The sequence below is a fragment of the Zonotrichia albicollis genome, chromosome 6, assembly GCF_047830755.1.
Source record: "Zonotrichia albicollis isolate bZonAlb1 chromosome 6, bZonAlb1.hap1, whole genome shotgun sequence".
NCBI lineage: Eukaryota > Metazoa > Chordata > Aves > Passeriformes > Passerellidae > Zonotrichia > Zonotrichia albicollis.
In genome coordinates this window covers 15,360,636-15,382,131 of record NC_133824.1, presented here as the reverse complement: position 1 = coordinate 15,382,131, position 21,496 = coordinate 15,360,636, and the positions used below count along the sequence as shown (strand labels likewise).

General features: G+C 45.8%; 1 protein-coding gene and 1 long non-coding RNA gene across 2 annotated transcripts; both read right to left on the bottom strand.

Annotated features, from left to right (window-relative positions):
- Positions 1-201: 201 nt before the first annotated feature.
- LOC113459030 (uncharacterized) lies at positions 202-4,103 on the bottom strand. The gene is made up of 3 exons (XR_003379824.2): positions 2,092-4,103; positions 1,344-1,584; positions 202-384 (listed from the first exon to the last, which is right to left on the bottom strand). It is a non-coding gene; the product is annotated as an uncharacterized LOC113459030 (long non-coding RNA).
- Positions 4,104-5,891: 1,788 nt separating this feature from the next.
- Positions 5,892-21,331, bottom strand: TMED8 (transmembrane p24 trafficking protein family member 8). The gene is made up of 6 exons (XM_074542555.1): positions 21,173-21,331; positions 20,081-20,159; positions 17,649-17,778; positions 16,602-16,740; positions 16,037-16,336; positions 5,892-14,908 (listed from the first exon to the last, which is right to left on the bottom strand). Exons 1-6 carry the CDS (start codon positions 21,249-21,251, stop codon positions 14,691-14,693), a joined length of 945 nt encoding a protein of 314 aa, XP_074398656.1. The 5' UTR covers positions 21,252-21,331; the 3' UTR covers positions 5,892-14,690.
- Positions 21,332-21,496: the final 165 nt, after the last annotated feature.

The window sequence follows — 21,496 nt, the reverse complement described above, 5'->3', positions numbered from 1 at the left end:
CTGCTCTGTTCCTCCTCCCTTCCCCTCCCAGGCCCCTGCAGTTGGCTGAGCAAGCTAAAAAAATACTTTTAAAATCGAAGTCTATTTCATATCTTACCTTTTTTCCTCAAAGAGCTATGTACCCAGGGGTGGGCCTGAGATTCAGAGGGGCTAAAGAAACATATTTGGGAGCCTGACAGTACTGGAAGCACTGATGGCAATTACATGAAGAGGAACAGTACATACACATGACCTACTTGTTATTCTTGATCACTGGGGAGATACAGAATGAAACATGGGAGGCTTCTGATGTTGAAGGGGAGAAATATCATCACTGAGTGACTGATAAGACAAACCAGGGTCTAGGAACCAAATCCTCACCTTCCAACTCCTTCACTGCCAGATCTGCAGAGGGAACACAGAGATGGCCCCATAAAGCAGCCAGCAGACATACTGTGAAAAGTGCTCAGCTCCACTGTGTAAGAGCCCTTTGACCTTCCTTCCTCCAACCTCCAGCACAAAGCTACCTCACTGCAACAAACAAGGTGCAAGACCAAGAATCATGAATTAAGTCTCATCTGAAGAAAATAGGTAAGAGCAGGGCACACTTCCTCTGACTGCCAAATACTGTCACCATTGCATTTTACCCCTCTGATAGAAGATCATTTCCCCCCTTCTCATGCTGCCTGCAGCAGAGAAAACTTTATGATGAAGCTATATTTGCCTTTATGACAAGTAAGGCAAGTCCTAATAAGTAATTTCTTATGGGAACCACTAAGTTATTGCCAAACCTTTACACATAAACTTGGTCACACTCTGGAGTTGACTTGGAATTCCCACTCCAGAAGCCTAAGGTTTTGTTTCCAAACCCTTTGGCAGTTACCTTCTCACTACTCAAAAGTCAGTACAATTCCTTTTCATATTCTCTATACTATACTAATAACCAGTGTCTTCCATACACCAAGTGGTATGCTATTAGCAGGGGTACAAACAGACTAATGCAGAGGTTACAGAAGGTAACTTTCTTGTGCCTCAGTTACTCTTTTGTAAAACGAGGTTAACAATATTTGCCTTAGTTTATAAAACACTTTTACTTGTATGAAAAGATAGGCATTATGTCAGAGTAAAAAGTGGTGGCACTAAGATGTTATACCCCACAGTCCATTTCTAGCCTTTTCCCAACAAGGCAAAAACTCATTGAGCAGCTAAATAAATAAAGTGCATTCTCAGTATTTCAAAGCCAGACATACAAGCCCATCATGCCTTGGTACATAGAGAAATGGAATGGGAAGGTGCAGCCCAGCAGCATTGATAGATCATTCAGACAAGATCTGTAAAATAAAGTTGGAAGCTACCAGAATTACCTTCTTCATCAAGATCTCTCTCAGATGTTGTGGGTTCAAATAAAACCTTTCTGGGCTTTTTGGAGTGGACTCTTGGTGGTGGTCCTTGGTCAGGACTCTTCTTCCAGGCCTCATTGGATTCCACCTTTCCAGCTGGGGGCTTCAGAGCACAGGGTACCACCATGGTCCTCAGCGGTGGCCGGATGTCCTCCTTCACAGGCCTGGATGCTCTGGCAGCCACCTCTGAGCTCTGACTCTTAACCTGTGACATGAGCCCCAGCCAAATCAGCCCCAAAGAAAAATACCTGAGGCTACTGTGAATTGCATCTTACTGGGCCAGAGATGTGGTAACTGTGCTTAGGCTCATCTTCCCATTGAGCTTTAAGGGTGAACATGCCATCAGTATTAGCTGCCAAACAGATGCTGAGCAGTGCAGCTATCTGCTGCTCTGTGCTGTAGTCAGCTTTCAGACTGTTGGCTGCTGGGCACAGCTAAAACATGGAAGGGCAAAAAGCCTATCTGTACTGGGAATGAAGGGGCTAGCTGACCATCCCACCAAGGATTACTATATTCAACATTTTAAAAGGCATTTCAATGGAGAATATATCTTTCTTCAGCACAAGAGAAACTTTGGCTCCAGAACTTGCTTATCCATATCTCCACCAAAAAAAATGGCAGCAAATGTTTCAGCTAGACATGAACTGAATCACTACTGGTGAGGGAGAAGACACTAAGGAAAAAGTGAAAAGTGACTCCAAAATAGCCATACCTCAGTAGGATCCTCCAGGTCCTGGCCAAGGGCCCTATCATCTGCTGGAAGCACTGGTGACTGGCTGGTCTCGGGTACAAGGAAGGGATGGACAGGTGTACTGCTGGAGACACCTCGGAGCAGCTGCAGCAGAAACAGCAACAGAATCCTTAGTGCATTATCCTCCAGCCACAGAAAGGAAGAGCAAAATCATGTCCTGCAAGGGACAGATTCTCTGCAACGAATAATCTGCCTTTCATCTCCCACACCAACAAAACAAGCAAGGAAAATAAAAGCCAGGCACTGTAAGATGCTAAATGCAGTGGCTTCAGCTCTAGGTAAAACAGCTATGTAAGTGCCAAAGACCCAGGAGAGAGTGGGACTGGAAGTGAACAGCTGTTGGCTGCCTGTCTCCTGCCACACACAAGGTGTTCTGGCAAAAATGTGTTCAGAGGATAGGCCTGGAGCATCACAGAGCTTTCAGGTTCAGCACAGACATGCATTAACAGATTCATGTATGTCAGCTCTACTTTGGAGTAGTAGAGAAGGAAAAGGAGAGCAAAAAGGGAGATTCTGGGGCTCAGAAGTGGCATTTGGGACCCTGGACAGGAAGAGAGGAGTGTCAGTTCTTTTACCTGTCCATTGACAGTCAGAACAAGCCTCACAGGGTTGCCTTTGTCCATCTCTTTCAACGAAGCCATGAAAAGATCTGTTCTCCAGTTGCCTTCCCACACCAGAGACCTGCCCAAGGGACCATGGCTTTTCAGCCCACAAGTGACACTGACCAGGACAAAATTCCTGCTCCCATACTAGGTGATAACAGCCCAAAGCCAAAAGAGATCCAGTCCTGAAAGCAGCCAAAAGGAACCACAACTAGAGGGAAACACCATGGTGGAGGACCAGCAGGATTTGGGTAACAGCAGCAGAACCAGGCAGCACCAGAGATCAGAAAGCTTTTCTAGGATGCCCCTCCTGCTGTGACCTGCGGGTGGGCTCCAGCGTGCCGACCCGCTGTGGGGCAATGCCTGGGGACACCAGCACATCCACGGCGATGCTCGTGTCCGCAGAGTAACAGCTCCAGTCGCCCAGCCCGAACACCACCAGCTGCTTCGGCAATGGCAGGGGAAGCCAAGCCTGGAAAGCCATCTGGCTGGAATGGCTGCAAAGGGGAGGGAAGAAAAGCGACAAATAGTAATCGAGGAGTAAAATAAAAGGTGAAAAAATTATATGAAAACTTCTGAAAACACTTTTATGCTGGGAAAGGGTGAAAGGAGAGGGCTTGTGTCATTTAAAGATGAAACCATGCAAGGATGCAGGGAAGGAGATAACCGGTGGGAAGGGAGAGCCGCCAGGGGCTGGAGCAGCTCAGCGACGCGGGCAGCGGCGTTTCCAGAGCGGGTCAAAGCACGGCGTGGGGGTGCCCGGCCCGTGGGGAGCCCAGCCCTGACAGGGCCCGGCCGCATCCGCACAGCGCCGGAGAGGGGCCGGGCCGCACCTGCCGAGCCGCCGCGGCGGCTCCCGCAGAGCCCACAGCACGTAGAAGGCGAGGCCGCCGTGCCGGGCGCTGCCCGCGGGCCCCGGCCAGCCCCAGCGGCGGGCGCCCAGCATGGCCCCTGGTGAACGGCCCGGCCTGCCGGGGCCGCAATTTGAGCAGCGCGGCGCGGCGGGGGCGGCCCCGGCATCCCCCGGCCCGGCCCGGCCCGGCCCGGCCCGGCCCCACACAGCTGCGGAGGGGCCCGGCCGGACCCGCCCTGCCCGCGGTGGGAGCGCCCGGGGCCCGGCCGTTCCCGTTAGGGGCCCGGCCAACCCCGTTAGGGGCCCGGCTGGCGGTAGCCCTGGCAAGGCCGGAGGAGGTCAGGGCACTACGGCCCGCTGCTCAGGCCCTCCGAAGCCGGGACCAGCCTTGCCTCGTACCAAATCAGCCTCTGTAGAGTCACAGAATTAATTTGGTTGGAAAAGACCTCTGAGATCATCGAGAAGAGCCAGTGACCTCACTTCATGATGTCAACTAGACATGGGCACTACACCTCCAGTCCTTCCTTAGACAGCTCCAAGGATGGTGACTCCACCGCCTCCCCGTGCAGTCCATTCCAGTATATAATCACTCTTTCTGTGAAGAAATTCCTTCTAATGTCCTAAACCTGCCCTAGCACAGCTTGAGACTATGTCCTCCTGTCCTGTCACTGGCTGCCTGGGTTAGGAGGCCAATTCCTACTTGCCTACAACCTCCTTTCAGGTAGTTGTAGAGAGTGATAAGTCTCCCCTGAGTCTTCTTTTCTGCAGCCTAGACAACTCCAGCTCCCTCAGCTGCTCCTCAAAGAACTTGTGTTCCAGACAGTCACCATTTCTAGAGCCCAAGCCACATGACCCTTTCCAGAGAGGGATAATTTGCTTTCCAATTCCTAAATGATTGTGTCTGTACACATTTCTTGTAGCCTTCATGAAAAAGAGCAGGTGTGAACCTTGCTTCTCGTACTCTGCAGTCAGGGCTCATATTGAAGGTAGGATGGTGGCAGATACTCCTTAAACAGTAATTACATGTGTGTGTGTGTTACTACAAAGGCTCCACTGGGTAACTGATACACACACACACACATGTAATTACTGTTTAAGTACCACCTGTATAACAATGAGTAGCTCTGCTAAGCTTAAAACTGCTGTTGATAATCAAGGACTACTAAAAGCAGTGACAGGACTTCAGCAGCCAAACTACAATATTCCCCCTATTCACCTGAAACAGGGAAGAGCCACTTCCCTGGCAGAGGCAACAAAGCCTGCTGCAAGGCCTTCACAGTGCACCTCACGATCAGTGTTTCTGCTGCAGCCCATGCACAAAAGTTAGAGAAGGGGGGAGTGGCAGAGTGGGGGCGGAACTTCCAGAGATGGGAAGAACTAATGTGAAATTTTGCATCACTGCCCTGCATCCCCACTGTTTTCCTTTGTTTTCCTCTTGGCCGTACACCCGAGCCAAGCACAAGGATATACTGTGAATGCATCATAATAAAGTAGCTGTAGCACTGTTTCTCTTTGGTGGTCTTAAGATGCAATGAAACATCTTTAACTTGGCAGAATCATCTATCCTTTGGATCAGCTTGGTTTATGATTGCTCCTGCCCATCAATTAGTTTATAAAAGTGTTCCAAGGGACTAGAACAGAGAATTGAACCTCTGCAGCATTTGTCCTACCAAACTTGAAATGAGATAGGTGAGAGAAGATGACTCCTGCTACAGCCATCATTCCTCATTTTGACCAGCAAGTGCTTCTCTCAGGACATGTAAGTAGAACCTTTGTAGTATGATAAAGCTGAGGGGCAAAGCAGCTGTGAGGAGCTGTGAAGGGCAAACACTTTTCTGTAGACAATTTAATGAGTACCTGGTAATCAAGAGATGTTTCTAAATCCTCCAGATTGAAAGCCAAAGTAACAAAGGAGCGAGGGGATCTCTGCAAATGGAGGTGACAAGTACCAGTATGAAAAACTGGAGGGTAAAGTATTCAAACTCTACCTATGCCCATTATATGAGCTTGGCTACTTGCTTGTTCCTCTCCAATTCCTCAAGCATTCAGTACAATCTCAAGAAAAATATTCCAGTGAGTCATTTTAATAGACAAAAGATTTCCTGGCTGGAACCATCATCATCATGAGCTGATAACAGAGCATTTTCCTATTTGTTTGCATCAGAATCTCCTGTACACTGCAAAGTATATTTTGCATATTTGCTTCTTCTTTGCTCCTAGAACTAACTGCATTCTTGTTTTGTTGGAAGGTCTGTAGTTGAATTTTTCATATCAAGATATTCACTTGCTTTAAACAGAAGACAAAATTCTTGGTTGCATAGTGAAGTTTATTTAAAGGGAGTAAGTTCCAATATATTATTACAAATCAACCACAATACATCAAATATAAACAATACAAACCAGTTGTAGAAGGAATGCAAGCACACTATAAATATAGCCTTCATACGTGCCCTTCAGAAAGAGTCCAGTGACACATTTTGTTAAAATATCCTCTTCAGTATTTTAAACTCACCTCTTGGTGAGCACATGGAAAGCAAACAGCTGGCACTGAGAACTCAATTTTGAAATCACAGGACATCAAAAATATTCACATCACAGAGGTAAGAACTGACAAACAACCATCACAGTTCACAAGAACATAGGTCTGAAAAAGTTATGACAAGCTACACGGTGCTCCCCATTGAAAGTGCTAATGGTTTGGAGCTGTGAGTGGAAAGCAGCCTGCTTCCCTCTGAGGAGAGCTGTTCCCAGGGCATCTAGGAGGTTGCAGGGAGGTCATCTCCAGCTATTTATCATTTCCAAACATAGCTGCTAAACATCAAGGTCATTACTTGGCAAGGTCTTCTTAGCTCTGAATTTTGTGGCTGGCATCCTGCTTCTTGCCCAAGGGATTTGACTCACCAATCCAGATGGGTTTGAAACAGATAACCCTCACTGATGGATCAGAAAATTCTTCCTCTCTCCCTTCCCAATAAAGGCTACATTTAATGTATGATGATTCTGAGAGAGCAACATGTAAAATCCAGAATGGAACCCAGAGAAGTCAAGGGGACTCAGATCCACTATCCACCTGTACTGATGCAACTTCAGCTGCAACAGCACCACAGTTTGGGAATAAGTAGCCAGAGACTCACTCCAGGCAAATGTGGACTATCCCCCCAGAACACTCTCCTCCTTGTAATATACATTTGAAGTCTGGTGTTTTATGTACCTTTTAAAACTTTACTTAATTGATATTTACTGAAAATCAACTTCTTTAGATAAATGCCATAGCACTTTGACTCTGGCTAAACTCCTGCCTTCTTTCACAGTCTAATTAGCAATGTATTTAACACAATCAGTTCCCAGTTTTTCATTCTGCCAGTTGCGAAGTCCTCATTCATCTACATGATATTGTCACATCCAATATTTTCCCAGATATGAGAAAAGGAAAAATCTTTTTTTCTTTTACACTTGTAGATATAAAAAAACCCTAAACAAAAAACTTGTTGCTTTGGTCTCTCATCCACACTCTATATGCATAAGCACACAACACTCACAACTCTTGATTTCAACACTCTTAGAGAAAACTATGAATGGCCATAAGAAGCACTCTTCTATGTCTATCTAGTGTTCCTCTGGTCCTTGGGTTTAGTGTCAGCATATCAAAAGGAGCAGTCCTCTGGTGTTCCTAGACATCTGACAGCAGCATATGAAGGCAAAGAATGTATGGCACCAGGAAATTCAAATACCATTGTACTACTCATCTTACAGCCACAAGGTGGTCTATGAACAGACTAGATCTCCAGGAACAGCCTAGAGGGGCTCTCCCTGCCTGACCTTAGCAAGGACCATCCCCTACCCAAATGGGCAGAGAAATAAGAAGAAATCTCTTGTATTAATGACACCTATGGTTCTCATTTCAGACATGCTGTTTGTTCCTAAGGCACCTTGTGATAAATCCTCTGTAGAGTGGCTTTTATAGGGGTAGTGAGACAAGAAGGAAGAGTATAAGCAGTGGGGATGAAAGTGAACTCATTTAGGGACTCATTCTTTCCCCTAATTCCCCACAAGAACAACAAAGTCTTTCAGCAGCTAGACCTGTAATAAGATTTACCTCAAATTCACCTCACCAGGCCCAGCTCCACAGTAGCTGAAAACCCAGTGCAGGCCACAGATGGAGGTTCCATGCACACACAGGTACAAGGAGATGAGCTGACTGGGCACAGCCACACAGAGAGGCATGTGGCTGCCTTCCAGACTCAGTGCACAGTAACCTGACTTTCCCAGCACCTGAAGTCGGGTAGCTAAGCTCTTCCCCTCAACACATTTTCATCTTATTGTTTGTGCATATTAAATGGGTCTCAAGCATTAATTTGCTACAAGCCTGTGTCTGACACCAGTAACCCTTCCTGAGAACATGCATTACAGGCCTCCAAAGGGTCTGAGTAAATGTAAGCAGTACCAGTAGTGGTCCTTGATGTAAGCAATTTTAACTCTCTGTTCTCAATAAAACACATACATTTTAAACTTCTGCTGCTACATTACACCTAAAGCAAAAAAGAAGAAACAATGGAGAGCTTATTACCTTCTCTCACATGAAAAATGTCCAACAGATTAATACCATTATTATAATTAAACACTTATCCAAGGTAATTTTTATACAGGTCCTTTGCTAAAGGATATATCTCTGACTGAACATGTAAATTTTATTTAGACCTAAATTATATCCAAAACAAAATGGAAAACAATTATGTGCTTTCACAAAAGCAAACCCAAAATGCAAAAGAAGCTTCTTTCTTGATTTAGCTTTCTGAATTTCTAGAGACAATTTAGAGGGAAAGGACACATATACTAAAAGCCTATTTGAAATCTTCCTTCCACAGAAACAAAAAAAAATTCCTTTCCTGAGGATTAATTTCCTTCTCTGAAGTGCAACTGCATTTAAACTTTATTTTTCTTTTTTGACCCAAGGTCTAATACCAAAGATCTCTATTTAAATAAGAAGGATTTCCATAAATGCCTAAGCCAGCTAGCAAGATTGAATACAAATCCAGGAAATATACCAAACTGAAAAAAATACACATGCAAAATAAGATTATTTCTTTGAAACAACGATGGGTTTGATATTGAACAGGAATGGCTGCTTGTTAATCACTAGCCACACAGCCAAGCTATTTATCAGAGAACTAATAAAAACTGTGTATCCTTCCAAAAAGAAGTTGTCACTTTGATAATGAATGCTAGTTGAATACCTGAGAAACAACATACTTGTATAATGTGGAAATATAAGAAAATAAACAAAAAGAGGAATTATCCTGTACAACTGTGAAGCTTTCCTGAAGATTAAATGTTCCTAAAACTATCCTGTGTTCATAGAAGATACCAGATACTTCCGGGAAACTTAAGCAGTGAAACAACACACACCAAATACTCTCAGTTCCACTGCAGCAGGCCTGTCTGTGGGCAGGCTGCATTTGCAGGCTGGGCACAGGCTCATTGGGATGACATTCCACATTCAATGCTGCTTTTGGGCTCAAGTCAATGAGACCAGGTAGATGGGCACAGTTCCAAAAGAGTGACCCCAGCCTTATTAAAGATTGGTCCACATTTCAGAAAGCAAGAACTGAATATAGGTTTTCCATCTACAGTGCAATTTATCTTAACAAAAACCATTAACTAATGGCTTGAAAACTGGGACATCTATGTGTCAGCAAGTGATCAAAACTGGTTGTAAGGCAGGTTTTGTGAGAAAAAACACAGTATATTTTTAAATGGAGATAACCCACTAGCATGCAACAAGCTGTGCAGCTGAGGATCCATAATTCTGGAATATCTCATGTACATACAGGTCAGAGTTCCCTTCAACAGAAATAAATCCTAATTAGAAGGTGGAGTAGGTGCCAAATAGTACATCACATGTTAACCAGCACACACACACACAGGGTTCTGCAGATCTCACAGCTAAGGACCAACAATGCTGACATTGTGGTCACACTGAAGGGTCTATTCCATCTTCTTCTCTTTAGTGCCTCAGGTGACAGTGTGCTCTCCCCTCCCACTTCTGCCTGAGCAATAGCCAGCCACCAGTGGTGGGCAGGAGGACTGTATCTGGCTTAAGTTGGACTCTGAGAAGACAGATAAGAACACAATAGTTAAGGGCCCTAGGTCTTGCTCATCAGCTTAGGGCCAGTTGGGCACAAGGAAAACCAGAATACAGCCTGTATGGATATATGACTGTAAGTCAATCATCTTACTCTAAGTAGTGGACAGTCCAGGGCCTCTTTACCCTCTCCTGCATGGCAGAAGGCTGTACCCCAGCATCTCCGCTCAACTAGGGTGAGTTAACTTCTTGAGGCTGAGATCCCTTGCTCAGGAATTGTCACCAAGTGCTTAATAGCATACAAAAATGAAATCTCAGCTGAGATACAAGACTGACTGTGCACATAATCCTTTAGATGTAAATTGCTGGCCAAGTCTGGGACTAAGTCTGGATCCAGACACACCTAAATTTCCCTTGAGAAAGGAGTTTAAAAAATAAGGGGGTCCTTTCTGAACCTCATGACTCAGCAGTGGGTCTGCCTGACAGTTTTGTCTGACCCTGTCCTCTATGCAGTGAATGGCTAAGTATACCTTGCCATCATGTCTTGTTAAATTATTGTCTCATTTACTCATAAAATCATAGAATGGTTTGGATTGGAAGAGGACCTTATATATCATTCAGTTCCAACTGCTTTCCTTTAGGCAGGGACACCTTCAACTAGACCAGGGTGCTGTACCTGCAGGGTTGTGTGGGAGACAGGCTACACATGCTGGGCTGCTGTACCTGTGCTGCTGTGTGTGTGCAGGAGATGGGTTACACCTGGATCACAGCACTGACCTGAGTGGAGGATGAGAGCAGCCTTTAGAACATGTGGGGAGAGCTGGGCATGCTCCAGTTCCTGCTGCATGCAGTGCTCCGTGAGCCCAGGTGTTCTGTACTCCATACACTGCAGGAGCCGCACGCTGCAGCTGTGTCACCATCCTGTCTGATGCTCCTGGCACAGCCCTGCTGCACAGCCTTGTCTGTCCAGCATTTTGTACCATATGTGTATGAGCTGACTGACAGGACTGATGCCTGCCATCTGACTGATGCTTCATTAATCTCTTTGGCACATTTTTAATCAGCAACTTCCGTTATTCACAAGCCAATACTTTAAAAAGGGTGGGGGAGTAAAATCCCAAACATATTTGCTTGTGATTTGTTTTTTTAACTCAACTCTCCTTTAAAACAGAAAGGATGTTATGAAATTATATTATGAAATTACGAAAGGATACTGTCAATTGCAGAATGTGACGAGTAACTCAGGTGGCCTGAGCTGCAGAAGTGCCTCCATAATACTCAACTGCTACTGCTGGACGTGGTTATCAGCTTTTTAAGGAAATACTTTACTATATGGCTATGAAGAGTTGTCCAAAATACAATAAAACTGTTACTGTGTTTAGAGTGTTTCTAGAGGTTTCAATAATTCTGATTTTATTAGCAATGACAGTTTCAGTAAGCTTTTAATGAAATATTTGTTCCTTTTTATAAAACAGCCCATGACAAAAAAACCTCATTTCTTAAAACCAGCTATTTTTCTGAATCTAAAGGCCTGAAGAACCTGAAGATTTTTGAGAATTTCTGAAATTTCTGTCTGAATGTGAATTGAGTGTATCAGATGGACAGACCATAATTTGTAAGGCTACAGATCCTTCTCCCTCTATCTCATAAGACCCACTGAAGCTGGAAAAGAAGTAGAGTCCCATCTCCTGACAATTTGGGCCAGTTAATTCCAGTACTGACCTTATTTTCAGAGACTGGCTTGTGTTGTTAAAGGATTTACTAAATAAACTTGCCCTTTCCCTGTTGTTGGTATCTTTTACTTCCTACATCATCTGTTTGAAGAAAATTATTAGTCTAATCCTCTACTGTAAGATTCTATCTGATGCAGTCTTTTAGGTAATGGATCTAAGTGAAATTCCACAAACTTGGAATTTGGACAATTTCACAGTTGGAGTTCATAGATTGTACCCACTTTTACAAAAACACTTCCCTGACAAGCATTGCGTGGTGAACAAAAGTATTTTTTCCAAATTAACAATGTAAAAAATAATGTAAGGAACAACCTAGTGAAACCTCTAAGAAAAATATAATGCCTACTTTTTATTTCCTTCAACAGTCCTGCAGAACTCCACCACTGAGTTTCAACACCACCGTTTTCCCAGAGGTTGCAGAACAGCCTGAAGAACCCTGGCATTGACCACACATGTATGTGGCTCATCTTATTACTCTGTGACATAACCAGCTTCTGTATTTTATGTGCAACTTTTCTTCTGGCATTGGCCCATAGCGTTTTCTGTGTGATCATAAATGGTTTTAAGGTGTTTTCCAGTGACTTGGTACAAAAGGTTCATAGAATTATAGAGTATGTTGATTTGGAAGAGGTCCATCATGATCATTGAGTCCAGCTCTTGTCTCAGGACACCCCAACAATCAGAACATGTGCTTGAGAGTGTTGTCCAAACACTCCTTGAGCTCTGTCAGGCTTGGTGCTGTGTTCACTTCCCTGGGGAGCCTGTTCCAGTGCTCAACCACCATCTGGGTGAAAAACTTTTTCCATATACCCACCCTAAACCTCCCCTGACTCAGCTTCAGGCCACTTCCTTGAGTCCTGTCACTGGTCACAAGATTGAAGAGATCAGTGCCTGCCTCTCATGAGGAAGCTGTAACTGCAATGAGGTCTCCCCTCAGTCTCCTCTTTTCCAAGTGACCTCAGCCACTCCTCCTGTGGCTTCCCCTCCAGACCCTTCACCATCCTTGTGGCTCTCCTTTGGATGGTCTTTAATGGCTTAATGTCTTTTTTACACTGTGGCACGCAGAACTGCCCCCAGCCCTGGAGGTGAGGCTGCCCCAGAGCAGAGCAGAGCAGGACAATCCCCTCCCTTGCCTGGCTGGTGATGCTGGGCCTGATGCACCCAGGGCAGGGCTGGCCCTCCTGGCTGCCAGGGCACTGCTGGCTCAGGGTCAACTTGCCATCAACCAGGACCCCTGGTCCCTTTCTGCAGTGCTGCTCTGCAGCCTCTCATTCCCTAATCTATACAAAACACACCAACTATGAAATGTTGTAAATTGATGTTTTCTATCAGCAAACATACTACTACTTCTCTGTTAGAAGTGAAGAGTGTCACTCCATCAGCCATATCTAGGAATTTGATAGACAAAGGATGAAAAAACCCAAACACCTTAGCTAAACTGCTCAGGCCTGATTCAAGTGCTGTAGAAAGGCCACAGGATGGTTCTTCATTTCATCCATGAGAGGTTAAAGGAAGGAATAGCCCTCTCCAAGCCGCTACCTGAAAGAGCATCTTGCTCTGACAGATACCAAGCCCTACTGTTCTGTCTCCCTGTGCTCGACCTGCTTGAAAAAAGCAGCTCTGCAGTTCCCCTCCACCCTGGTGAATACACTCTCTCTTTTGAGATAGGTGGCTGTTTTCTCCCCTTCTCAGGGCCCAAAGCAGCAACAACTCTGCTCCTGGCCCACTCCCCCAGAAAGCCACTGTGCTCCAAGTAGGGCTCTTCCAATTTCCACTCCTCCAGTTCCCAGCTTGGGCTGCCCTATTGTAAAGTGACTGCTTCTTCTCTTACCATTTTGACCTACTAAGTGCTCTGGAGCAGTGAATCAGTAAGCAGAGATACTTCAAAGTAAGCTTGAATACAGAACAAATTGTACAGCATTACAATATACCCTTAATAGGAAATAGGCAGCCCTCCTATGAGAGCAAAATCTTTGGCTTTAACTACCCCAAATAATTCTGTCCATCGTTTCCTCTCAATAGAAGGAATGGACCAAGTAGAATTTAAAAATAAAACTCAGAACTTTTCTAGTATCACCATGGAAAGTCATTTTGTGTCTCTGCAAAGAGGTATCAAAATGTAAATACAGCAGTATTCTTAGAAAAGAGAACGATTTCAAGTTAAAAGTATTAAAATAAACAACAGTTACAAATAAGCATGTTTTAAAATTCATTTCTGATGGATTAACTTCTCCTTTTTAACTCAGCCACTACTTAAGCAGAAGGTGGTAACTAATACCATCACTAGTCACCAAAACATGCCAAGGAACTTCCTAACAGTACCTTTGCAACAGCAATAGCAGTTGACAAACTGCATTGCTCTGGGAGCCTTTTCCTTGCTACATATGGTTGCAATACCACTGAACCAACATCCTGCTACTAAGAAACATTTCCTGTATATTTATTGGTTGTATTCCAACCATTTTGTATTCATTCAGCATGGCAGTAAGTAACATCCTCTGCTTCACACCTGGATTACAGAAAAAACTTCTGGTAATCACTGAGGTTTTAATCATCTACATATGCCTACAATCAACAGATATAACATTCAATTCTTAATCTATAGAAAAGCCTTCCTTTGGACTATGAGGTGTGCACCCTGCTCCCACCCCCTTTCCAAACATGAGCTGTGACTGCTATTTGGGGCCCACCTGTTGCAGCACTGCCAAGCCACTGCAGCATGGGCTGCTGCTGGCCAGCTGCACTCCCAGCCACTCGTGTGAGTGAAGGAAGCACCGACTGCTGGTGACTGTAGCGATGGTAGGTGATGGGTTACCCTGGCTAAGTGACAAGCCAGCTGTGCTTCTGGCTCACTGAGACTAACAGCTGCCCTCTAGCGATGCAGATGCAGCAGGAGAGTTGGAAAAGTTATTCACAAAACAGTAACATTATTTTCACTTCATTTTGTACCAACACAACAGATCAGAACCACAACCTCCTGAATGTGGCTTCTGGGCAATTGCCCGCATTGACTTGAAGGCCCAGCCCAATGCCTGCATGGAGCAGACCTCCCAAAGTTCTAGAGAAAGAGCAGCTGCCTGGGAACAACCAGGCAGTCACAACTACCTTTCTCCCCTGAGACAGTGGGGAAGAAGGGTGTGTGGAGAAACCAGTTCGTGTCCAAAGGAGAGCTGGCAGAACTGCGCCGTGGTTCTGTCACGCAGCAGAGCCCGTCAGGCAGTACCAGGGCTGGGTGGCAGCCTGCTACACTCACCATCACCTGCCTGCCATCCTTGCCCCTTCCCTCTTCTTCAGCTAGTGTAGTAGACGTGAAAGAACAGAGTCTTATTGCGGAGCAGAGAGTAGGAGTTATCAAACTTCAGCAGGTAGATGCCCTCGCCCGGGTACTCGTGGCTGCCTGCCTGTACCTCGCGATGGCTGTTCCTGCGGTACACGGGCATCACCTCTCCATAGCGGTTCCGCAGGTAGCTCTTGGAACCCCGCTCCACATCACCCACAGGGGACAGTCCTGAACGGCACAGAGGAGACAAGTAAGTAGGGCAGAATCACCTCATGATCCAGAAAAAGACCAACTAGACCAGAACACAACACAGACATGCAGCTATATGGAGGGCTAATGGGGATAGCATTACCCAGAGCATCTCCTCCGACCTTTCTGCAAATAATTCCCACAAAGTCCAGCCTTCCTATCATAACAAAGGTCATACCAAGAACCAGTTCTCTTGGGAATACTGATGGAACAGTATTTACTAGCCCACCAGCCCAATCTCCTCTCTTTTTTAGCTTAGACACTTTACTGCTTTCATACATGCAACAGCAGTCCTGTGATATAGACTTGAAGCACAGAGAGGCGGGAAAGCTCTTAGCTGTCACCTCATAGTGTCTGTGTTCTCAGTTCACTTTTCCAAGAGGATTCCTCATAAAGGAACCTACTCCTGCCTACAGGGCCTGCAAAATTCAGACATGAAGCTCCCAGCTACACTGGTCACACATACACTCAAGCCACAGAACAGGCAACGTTACTGTGTGTTTCCCAAGTACAGTGACATAGGTAGCAAACATTTTAAATACAGTCAGAAGAAGCTGCTGATGTAATGGGGAAAAAAGAAAACAAGCAAAAAACCAAAAAACAAGAAATCCCTCCAAACAAACAACAACAAAAAACACCAACCCCTCCCCCCCAAAACACAGCAAAACTCAAAACAAAAAACCCAAACAAACAAAAAACCAAAAACTCAAACAAACAAAACCCCAAAAAAACCAACACCCCAAAACAAAATCTTCTTGCCTCCACTCACCACCAGAAATTTCTCAGTCTGAGAATCTAACAAAAACAGTTGGGTTAAAATTTCAGACTTTAACCTTTTTATCATCTAGAAATTCAGTGAGTGAATTCTGGTTTTATGTTTCCATGTGTTCAATCTTAAGAATGCTCTTGGAGAGGACAGCCATTGACATATGCTGAAGCAGGAAGGGCCAAATGCTTTCTTATCACTCTAACCAACAACTCAGTAGGCTGCAGAGATAGCAAATGGGCTGACTAAACAAAGTAGATGGAAATTGTAGCATCTCACAGATACACTCAGCAGCATGGCAACAAGCAACACAAATCAACCTTTGTAAGATCTGCACTAACCTTCAATTTCCTCATCCTCATCTTCATCCTCCTCATCACTGGATTCACTGACCTGAACAGTAATGGCAGTGCTAGTAACTGTGGTCCAGTCAAAATAGACTCCAAACCCAATGTCGTAGTCATCCGTAGCAAACTCCCAGCAAATGCATTTCCCGTCAGGATGGGTTGGCACTCGCACTGTCACCACCTCGCCGCGCTTCACCACCATCCGGCCATTCTTCTCCTTCCCCATCTTGGCTTTGAATTCCTTCATCTTCTCAGTGGTCCACATGGTGGGTGCAGCCAGAGGTGGAGGCTGAGCTGAGACAAGGGAGAAGTTCACAGGCTTACATCACTTTTCCCTACTGACAAACTATTAGCTGAAAACAGTGAAGCTACTTCTGGTAAGGGGCCTGCATTCTGGAGCCTGCTCCCAAAAGCCCCAGATGTGAAGTTTTTCCACTCACTAGCCAGCAGCCCAAATTTCTAGCAGGATTTAGAAGTATCTCCAGGATAGCCTCTGCTCTTCTAGTCAGGGCAGGCACTTAAAAAATACCCAAACAAAAGTTCTGCCTTCAGGACTCACCTTTTCTCTGCTCCCCAAGGAGGTCTGCAGTCTCCAGCTCAGCTGAAAGGATATCCACAGCACCAGTGTGATCTGACTGAATCATGACTATATCCCCTACTCCCTGAGGTACATGGTAGCTGGTTAATCGAACAGCTTCCTGCACAAAGCACATAAAAAACATTGTCACAAAGACCACCCTGTTAAAAAGTCTCTGCCTAGATTTGAAACAACTCATTAGTAACTCAGGCTTCTTTATGAAACTAAGTCAGACCTGCAGAAGCTTCTATTATTAGTGTAGGCCAGCTCTGAGACACCTCTCAGCATTTGTTTCACCCACTGCACCGAAGTCATGAACTTTGAAGTCAAATGCTGCATCAGTGGCACAAATTTCACTTCCCTTGGCCTCCCAGAGAGTCCTGGGCAGGCACGTTTTTGCACTTGCATCAGAATTAATTGTCACCTCTCAACAAAGCAGCAGCCTTATACATTTAGCCAACTATTCTTGGAAAAAATTCGCATCAAACAATCCCTCTAGGGAGAGCCTTTCAGCTCTGTGTGCATCTAGACTGCAGCCACAATCAAACTGCCATTGCTGCATCCTAGTTACAAATCCAGCTGGTTCACTCTCTTCTCACATATGCAAACTCACAGGTCCTGAACTCGGTGTCTCTTGTACAGGTTTCTCTGACTCTATCTGTAGGGCAAACAAATTTGCTGCTCACAATAAGAAACAAGGGATTTCAGTTCCCTTTTGCATAAAACCACAAGAATGGAATTTCCAGAAGCACCAGATAAGAGCAGAAGGTGACAATTACCTTGAAGCCTTGGTGAGCAAGGAAGCAAGGACTAGCTGAAGACACAAGAAGAATTTTGCAAATTAGACTGATACCATTTATCTGCCATTTCATGTACAGGAAAAAACACAACTGAATCTATGTTAATAGTACTTTTATCTTAACACAACCCTTAGAACCCCAGTCCCACAGTGGCAAGCACAGCAGTAGAGTAGGAGAACTGTTGCTGCACTTCTGTCTTCATTCTCAGACACAAGAAACACGCATCTACCTTTTTGAGAGATTTGATTTGGTCAGGTAGCTTCTCTTCTAGCACAGCCACGTTCTGGTCCCCCAGAGTGCCAATTTCTTCCTTCAAATGCTCTGTTGTGTCAGCACTCAGGTGCACCCCAGCCTGAGACCTTTTGGAGGAAGAGAGCAGTACAATTCAGCACTTGCACCCAGGGCACAGCCAGCAGAGGAATCACTGCTCTGGAACTCAAATTCAAATGAGCTGAAGGAACAAGCTTCTGTGGCAGCACCTGCCAGCTGGACAAAGAAGCCCTGCCCACCCCAATCCTGCCATGTCTGCATGATTACTTTCCATGTGAGCCAGGGGGAGCAACTTCTGTGGGATACTCCATATTTACCATCCTTTAGATGGCAGAAATCCACTGCACTCACCCCACAGCATGTTGGCTCACCAACACTACACTAAGGACAGACATCAGTAGCAACTTTTCTGCCCAGCAAAGGACAACTTCTATGCCAGCTACTGCATGGCATCTGCATACTGCCTCAGAGGTCAACTGGATCAGTGAAAGAATTCAGAACAATTTTGACAGCCATCCTGAGAATGCCATCTATTTAAGTGGCCCGTTATGCCTTTCCTACTGGCAATCCCAACAGATACAGGGAGCACCCAAGTGTTTCTCTGCCATGTCCAAACACACCCCACAGATAAGCAAGCAGTAAGACATACAATGGGCAGCACAACAACTTAAGCAAAGAGGTCTGAGTACTGCACTGTAACAAAAGAAAATGGACATGCTAAAAGAATAAGAATGGTACACAGCAGGAAAAGAATGGGCAAGAAAGGAAACATCTCTGGCATTTATCCTCTGTTGAGGGTTTTCTTCTAAATTATATTTTTAAAATTGCTGCATGTTGTCTATAGGTAGACTTATAATCCTAAATGAACACAGATGCCAGAAGAGTGTCCAGACACATTCTGCATCCACATAGATGACTTGAACAGGGCAAATGTGGCTTTTATTTTCAAATTGTTACTCCTACGGCACTACAGAATTTATCTAGAAACAAAGCCATTTTTTAATTATATTCTCTCAACAGTGTGATTTCCTTTCCTACAACTGGTGTGACAGACCAGAAGGTCTGTAAGAACGACTCAAGATGAATAGCAGGTTCACAAAATGGCAGCAGATGGATGAGAAAAGAAGGATACTCGGTGGGAACAATTTTTTAAAGGAAGAATTCTTGTACTTCTAGGCTATTGTTTTCCAGCCTATTTGCATTTCAGTTTAGCTGTTGCATGAACACACCTAGACGGGCTATCTGGTTATTTGCTACCAGAGGTGCACACATCTGCTCTAAAAGCTCTCCATCAACACAGGAGCCTACAGGCTGGGAATTTTTTCCTCTAGATACATATCATTGATACCTAAGAGTCTCACTGAAAGATTAGGAAGAGCTACACAGCTTTACAGGCAGACTTACAAAGACACAGTTCAGCTGATTCCTTCTCACACAAACCTTTTGGACCATCCCCATCCCTTTCAAAAAAGATCTACATTAAGACAAATTTAATAGGTAATGTCCACAAGTATCTATCATCTGCTTTGGCTATTTTGCCCGTGGTCTGTATTAATCTCTTTAAAGAAATTAGAGGATATAATAAAAAGATGGAAGAACTCATTTATAGTCAGGAAGTCTGATAGAGATGTCAGCAGCATCAAACCAAGATGGCATCAAACTGCTGTTTGGGTAAGAAGGGTGGTTTGATGTGGGTTCCTTTTTTCCTGGATTTTTGCATTTTTTTGATGAAGCTGTGCTTTACCTACTGTAATTAACTCACACATTTCTGAAATTGTATCCTGTGCAAGAAATGTACAATGGCAAATGAAACTGCACTGTATAGTGTTAATGCTTGTAGCCGATTAAATTACTTGGCCACAAACACCACATGCCCAGCTGGTATCAACAAGCCAAACATCTGATAACAGGGTTAAGATCAGCAGGATTAATGGAGAGACACAAAATGCAAACAATGAAGAAAAAAGCCAAAATGTTGTCACGAAAATAGCAAAAGGTATTTTCTTGTACAGCTTCCACCAGATTTACAGACAGTAGGCATGCTCAATTATTAAATTATCCTCCAGATAGGATATAGAAAATTTCCCCCTGAAAATGTACTAGCTGTTATAATGGATTATAAAACCACACAGGGTTCATTTCAAGCTGAATGACTCTGTGATTTGAATAGCTGAGCCATGAACTACATTTCACAAGCTTTAAAACAACCTTAAAGCCTGTAAGAACAGGCTCTCCCATACTGATCCTGGTATATACTGTCCCAAAGCAGACAATTCAGTCTCCAGGCCCTTCTTTTTACCTGCACAGAACAAAGTGCCATACAGAAGAGGTCACAGGAGTAAAACAGACGGTCATGCATGTGGGCCACAACACACAAAAAGGTTTTCCTACCCGCTCTGTGAAGTACTGGACTCCAAAGAATCAACTAGCTGATCTGCAGGCTCTGGCTTTTGGGCTGAGTCTTCATTTTCTAGCAACAAACAGAATATAGCAAGAGAAGGCGAAATAAATGTTGGTGTTTATAATACACTAACAGGAAAAAAAACCCTGCAGCCAGCACTCAGACACTGGCAAGGTCACACAGCTGTGGAACAAAGACCTGAGCCAACCAGTTTTTCGTGTTATGAGCTGTATCTAGAACCTTGTGGAACAAAGATTTTTAATGACCTCAACCCTAGGAAAGGGAAAACAAAAACCTTCGCATGTTTTGGATGTAAAGCCATTCTCAGAAGCAGGGTTCATTCAGGAACTACTAATCCTAGCTTTAGAAGGACAGAACAAGGCCAAATTTCATCATGTAAAGCTGAGCTGACAAAGCCCTGGAAAAAGCGATCGTGCAGCAGTTCACAAAGGGCACCGAGGAGATGGAAATTCCTAGGTCGGGGCTAAAAGGACCGTGGCTCCTGCTCCTCCCCGAGTCTCCTGGGTCGGGAAAAGCTCTGTCCCATACGAACGCGGTACACAGTGCATCCCCAGCCCTGCTCTCCGATGGCGCTGAGGCAGTGAACAGGACACGGACAAGTTCCAGCTTTTGTAGGTTGCTGATGCCCCTCGGAGCCGCTGCTGGCCATTCGCAGGAGTCAGGGCGGGAAGGAGGCAGCTCCAGCCCGGGGGCACGCAGCACAGCCCGGCTACAGGGGCCCTGTGTCCCCGGGGACAGCACAGACCTCCATCAGCGCTCGCTCTGACGGGTGCACCGGGAGGAGCCCCTGCTGCAGCTCCGGGTGCCCGGGCGGCAGGGGAGCGGCGCAGAGCCCGCAGCGCGCCGCTCTCCGCAGCGGGCCCGCGCTGCCCCCGCACGGCGGAGCTGCCGCTCCTGCACGGCTCCGCCGGCAGAAACGAGCGAACCCACCACGGAGGGGAAACTCTCCCCGTAACACGGGGGACAGTCGGTTCCGTGTTAGTTAGCGCGGCAAACACACGCCGCCGGGCAGCCCCCTGCCCTGCCCTGCCCTACCCTGCCCTGCCCAGCCCGGCCCGTACCTGCGGGGCCCCGGGGCGCGGTGTCGCCGGCCGGGGGCTCGCAGCGGCAGCCGGCGGCGGCGGAGAGCGCGTCCGACATGAGCACGGCTCGGCGGGCGGCCGGAAACAGCCGAGCGCGGCCGGAGCGGGGCGGCCGGAAACACCCGAGCGCGGGGGACGGAAACACCCGAGCGGGTGCGTGAGAGCCGGGCGGCCGGGAGATGGTGGCGCCGCGGTGCTCATCCCTCAGCCTCCCCTCTCGACAACGCAGCCAATCAACATTCAGTTCTGCAGAGCCGCGGGGCGCGGGCGGCGCAGCAGGCTGACAGCAGGGAGGGAGTGGCG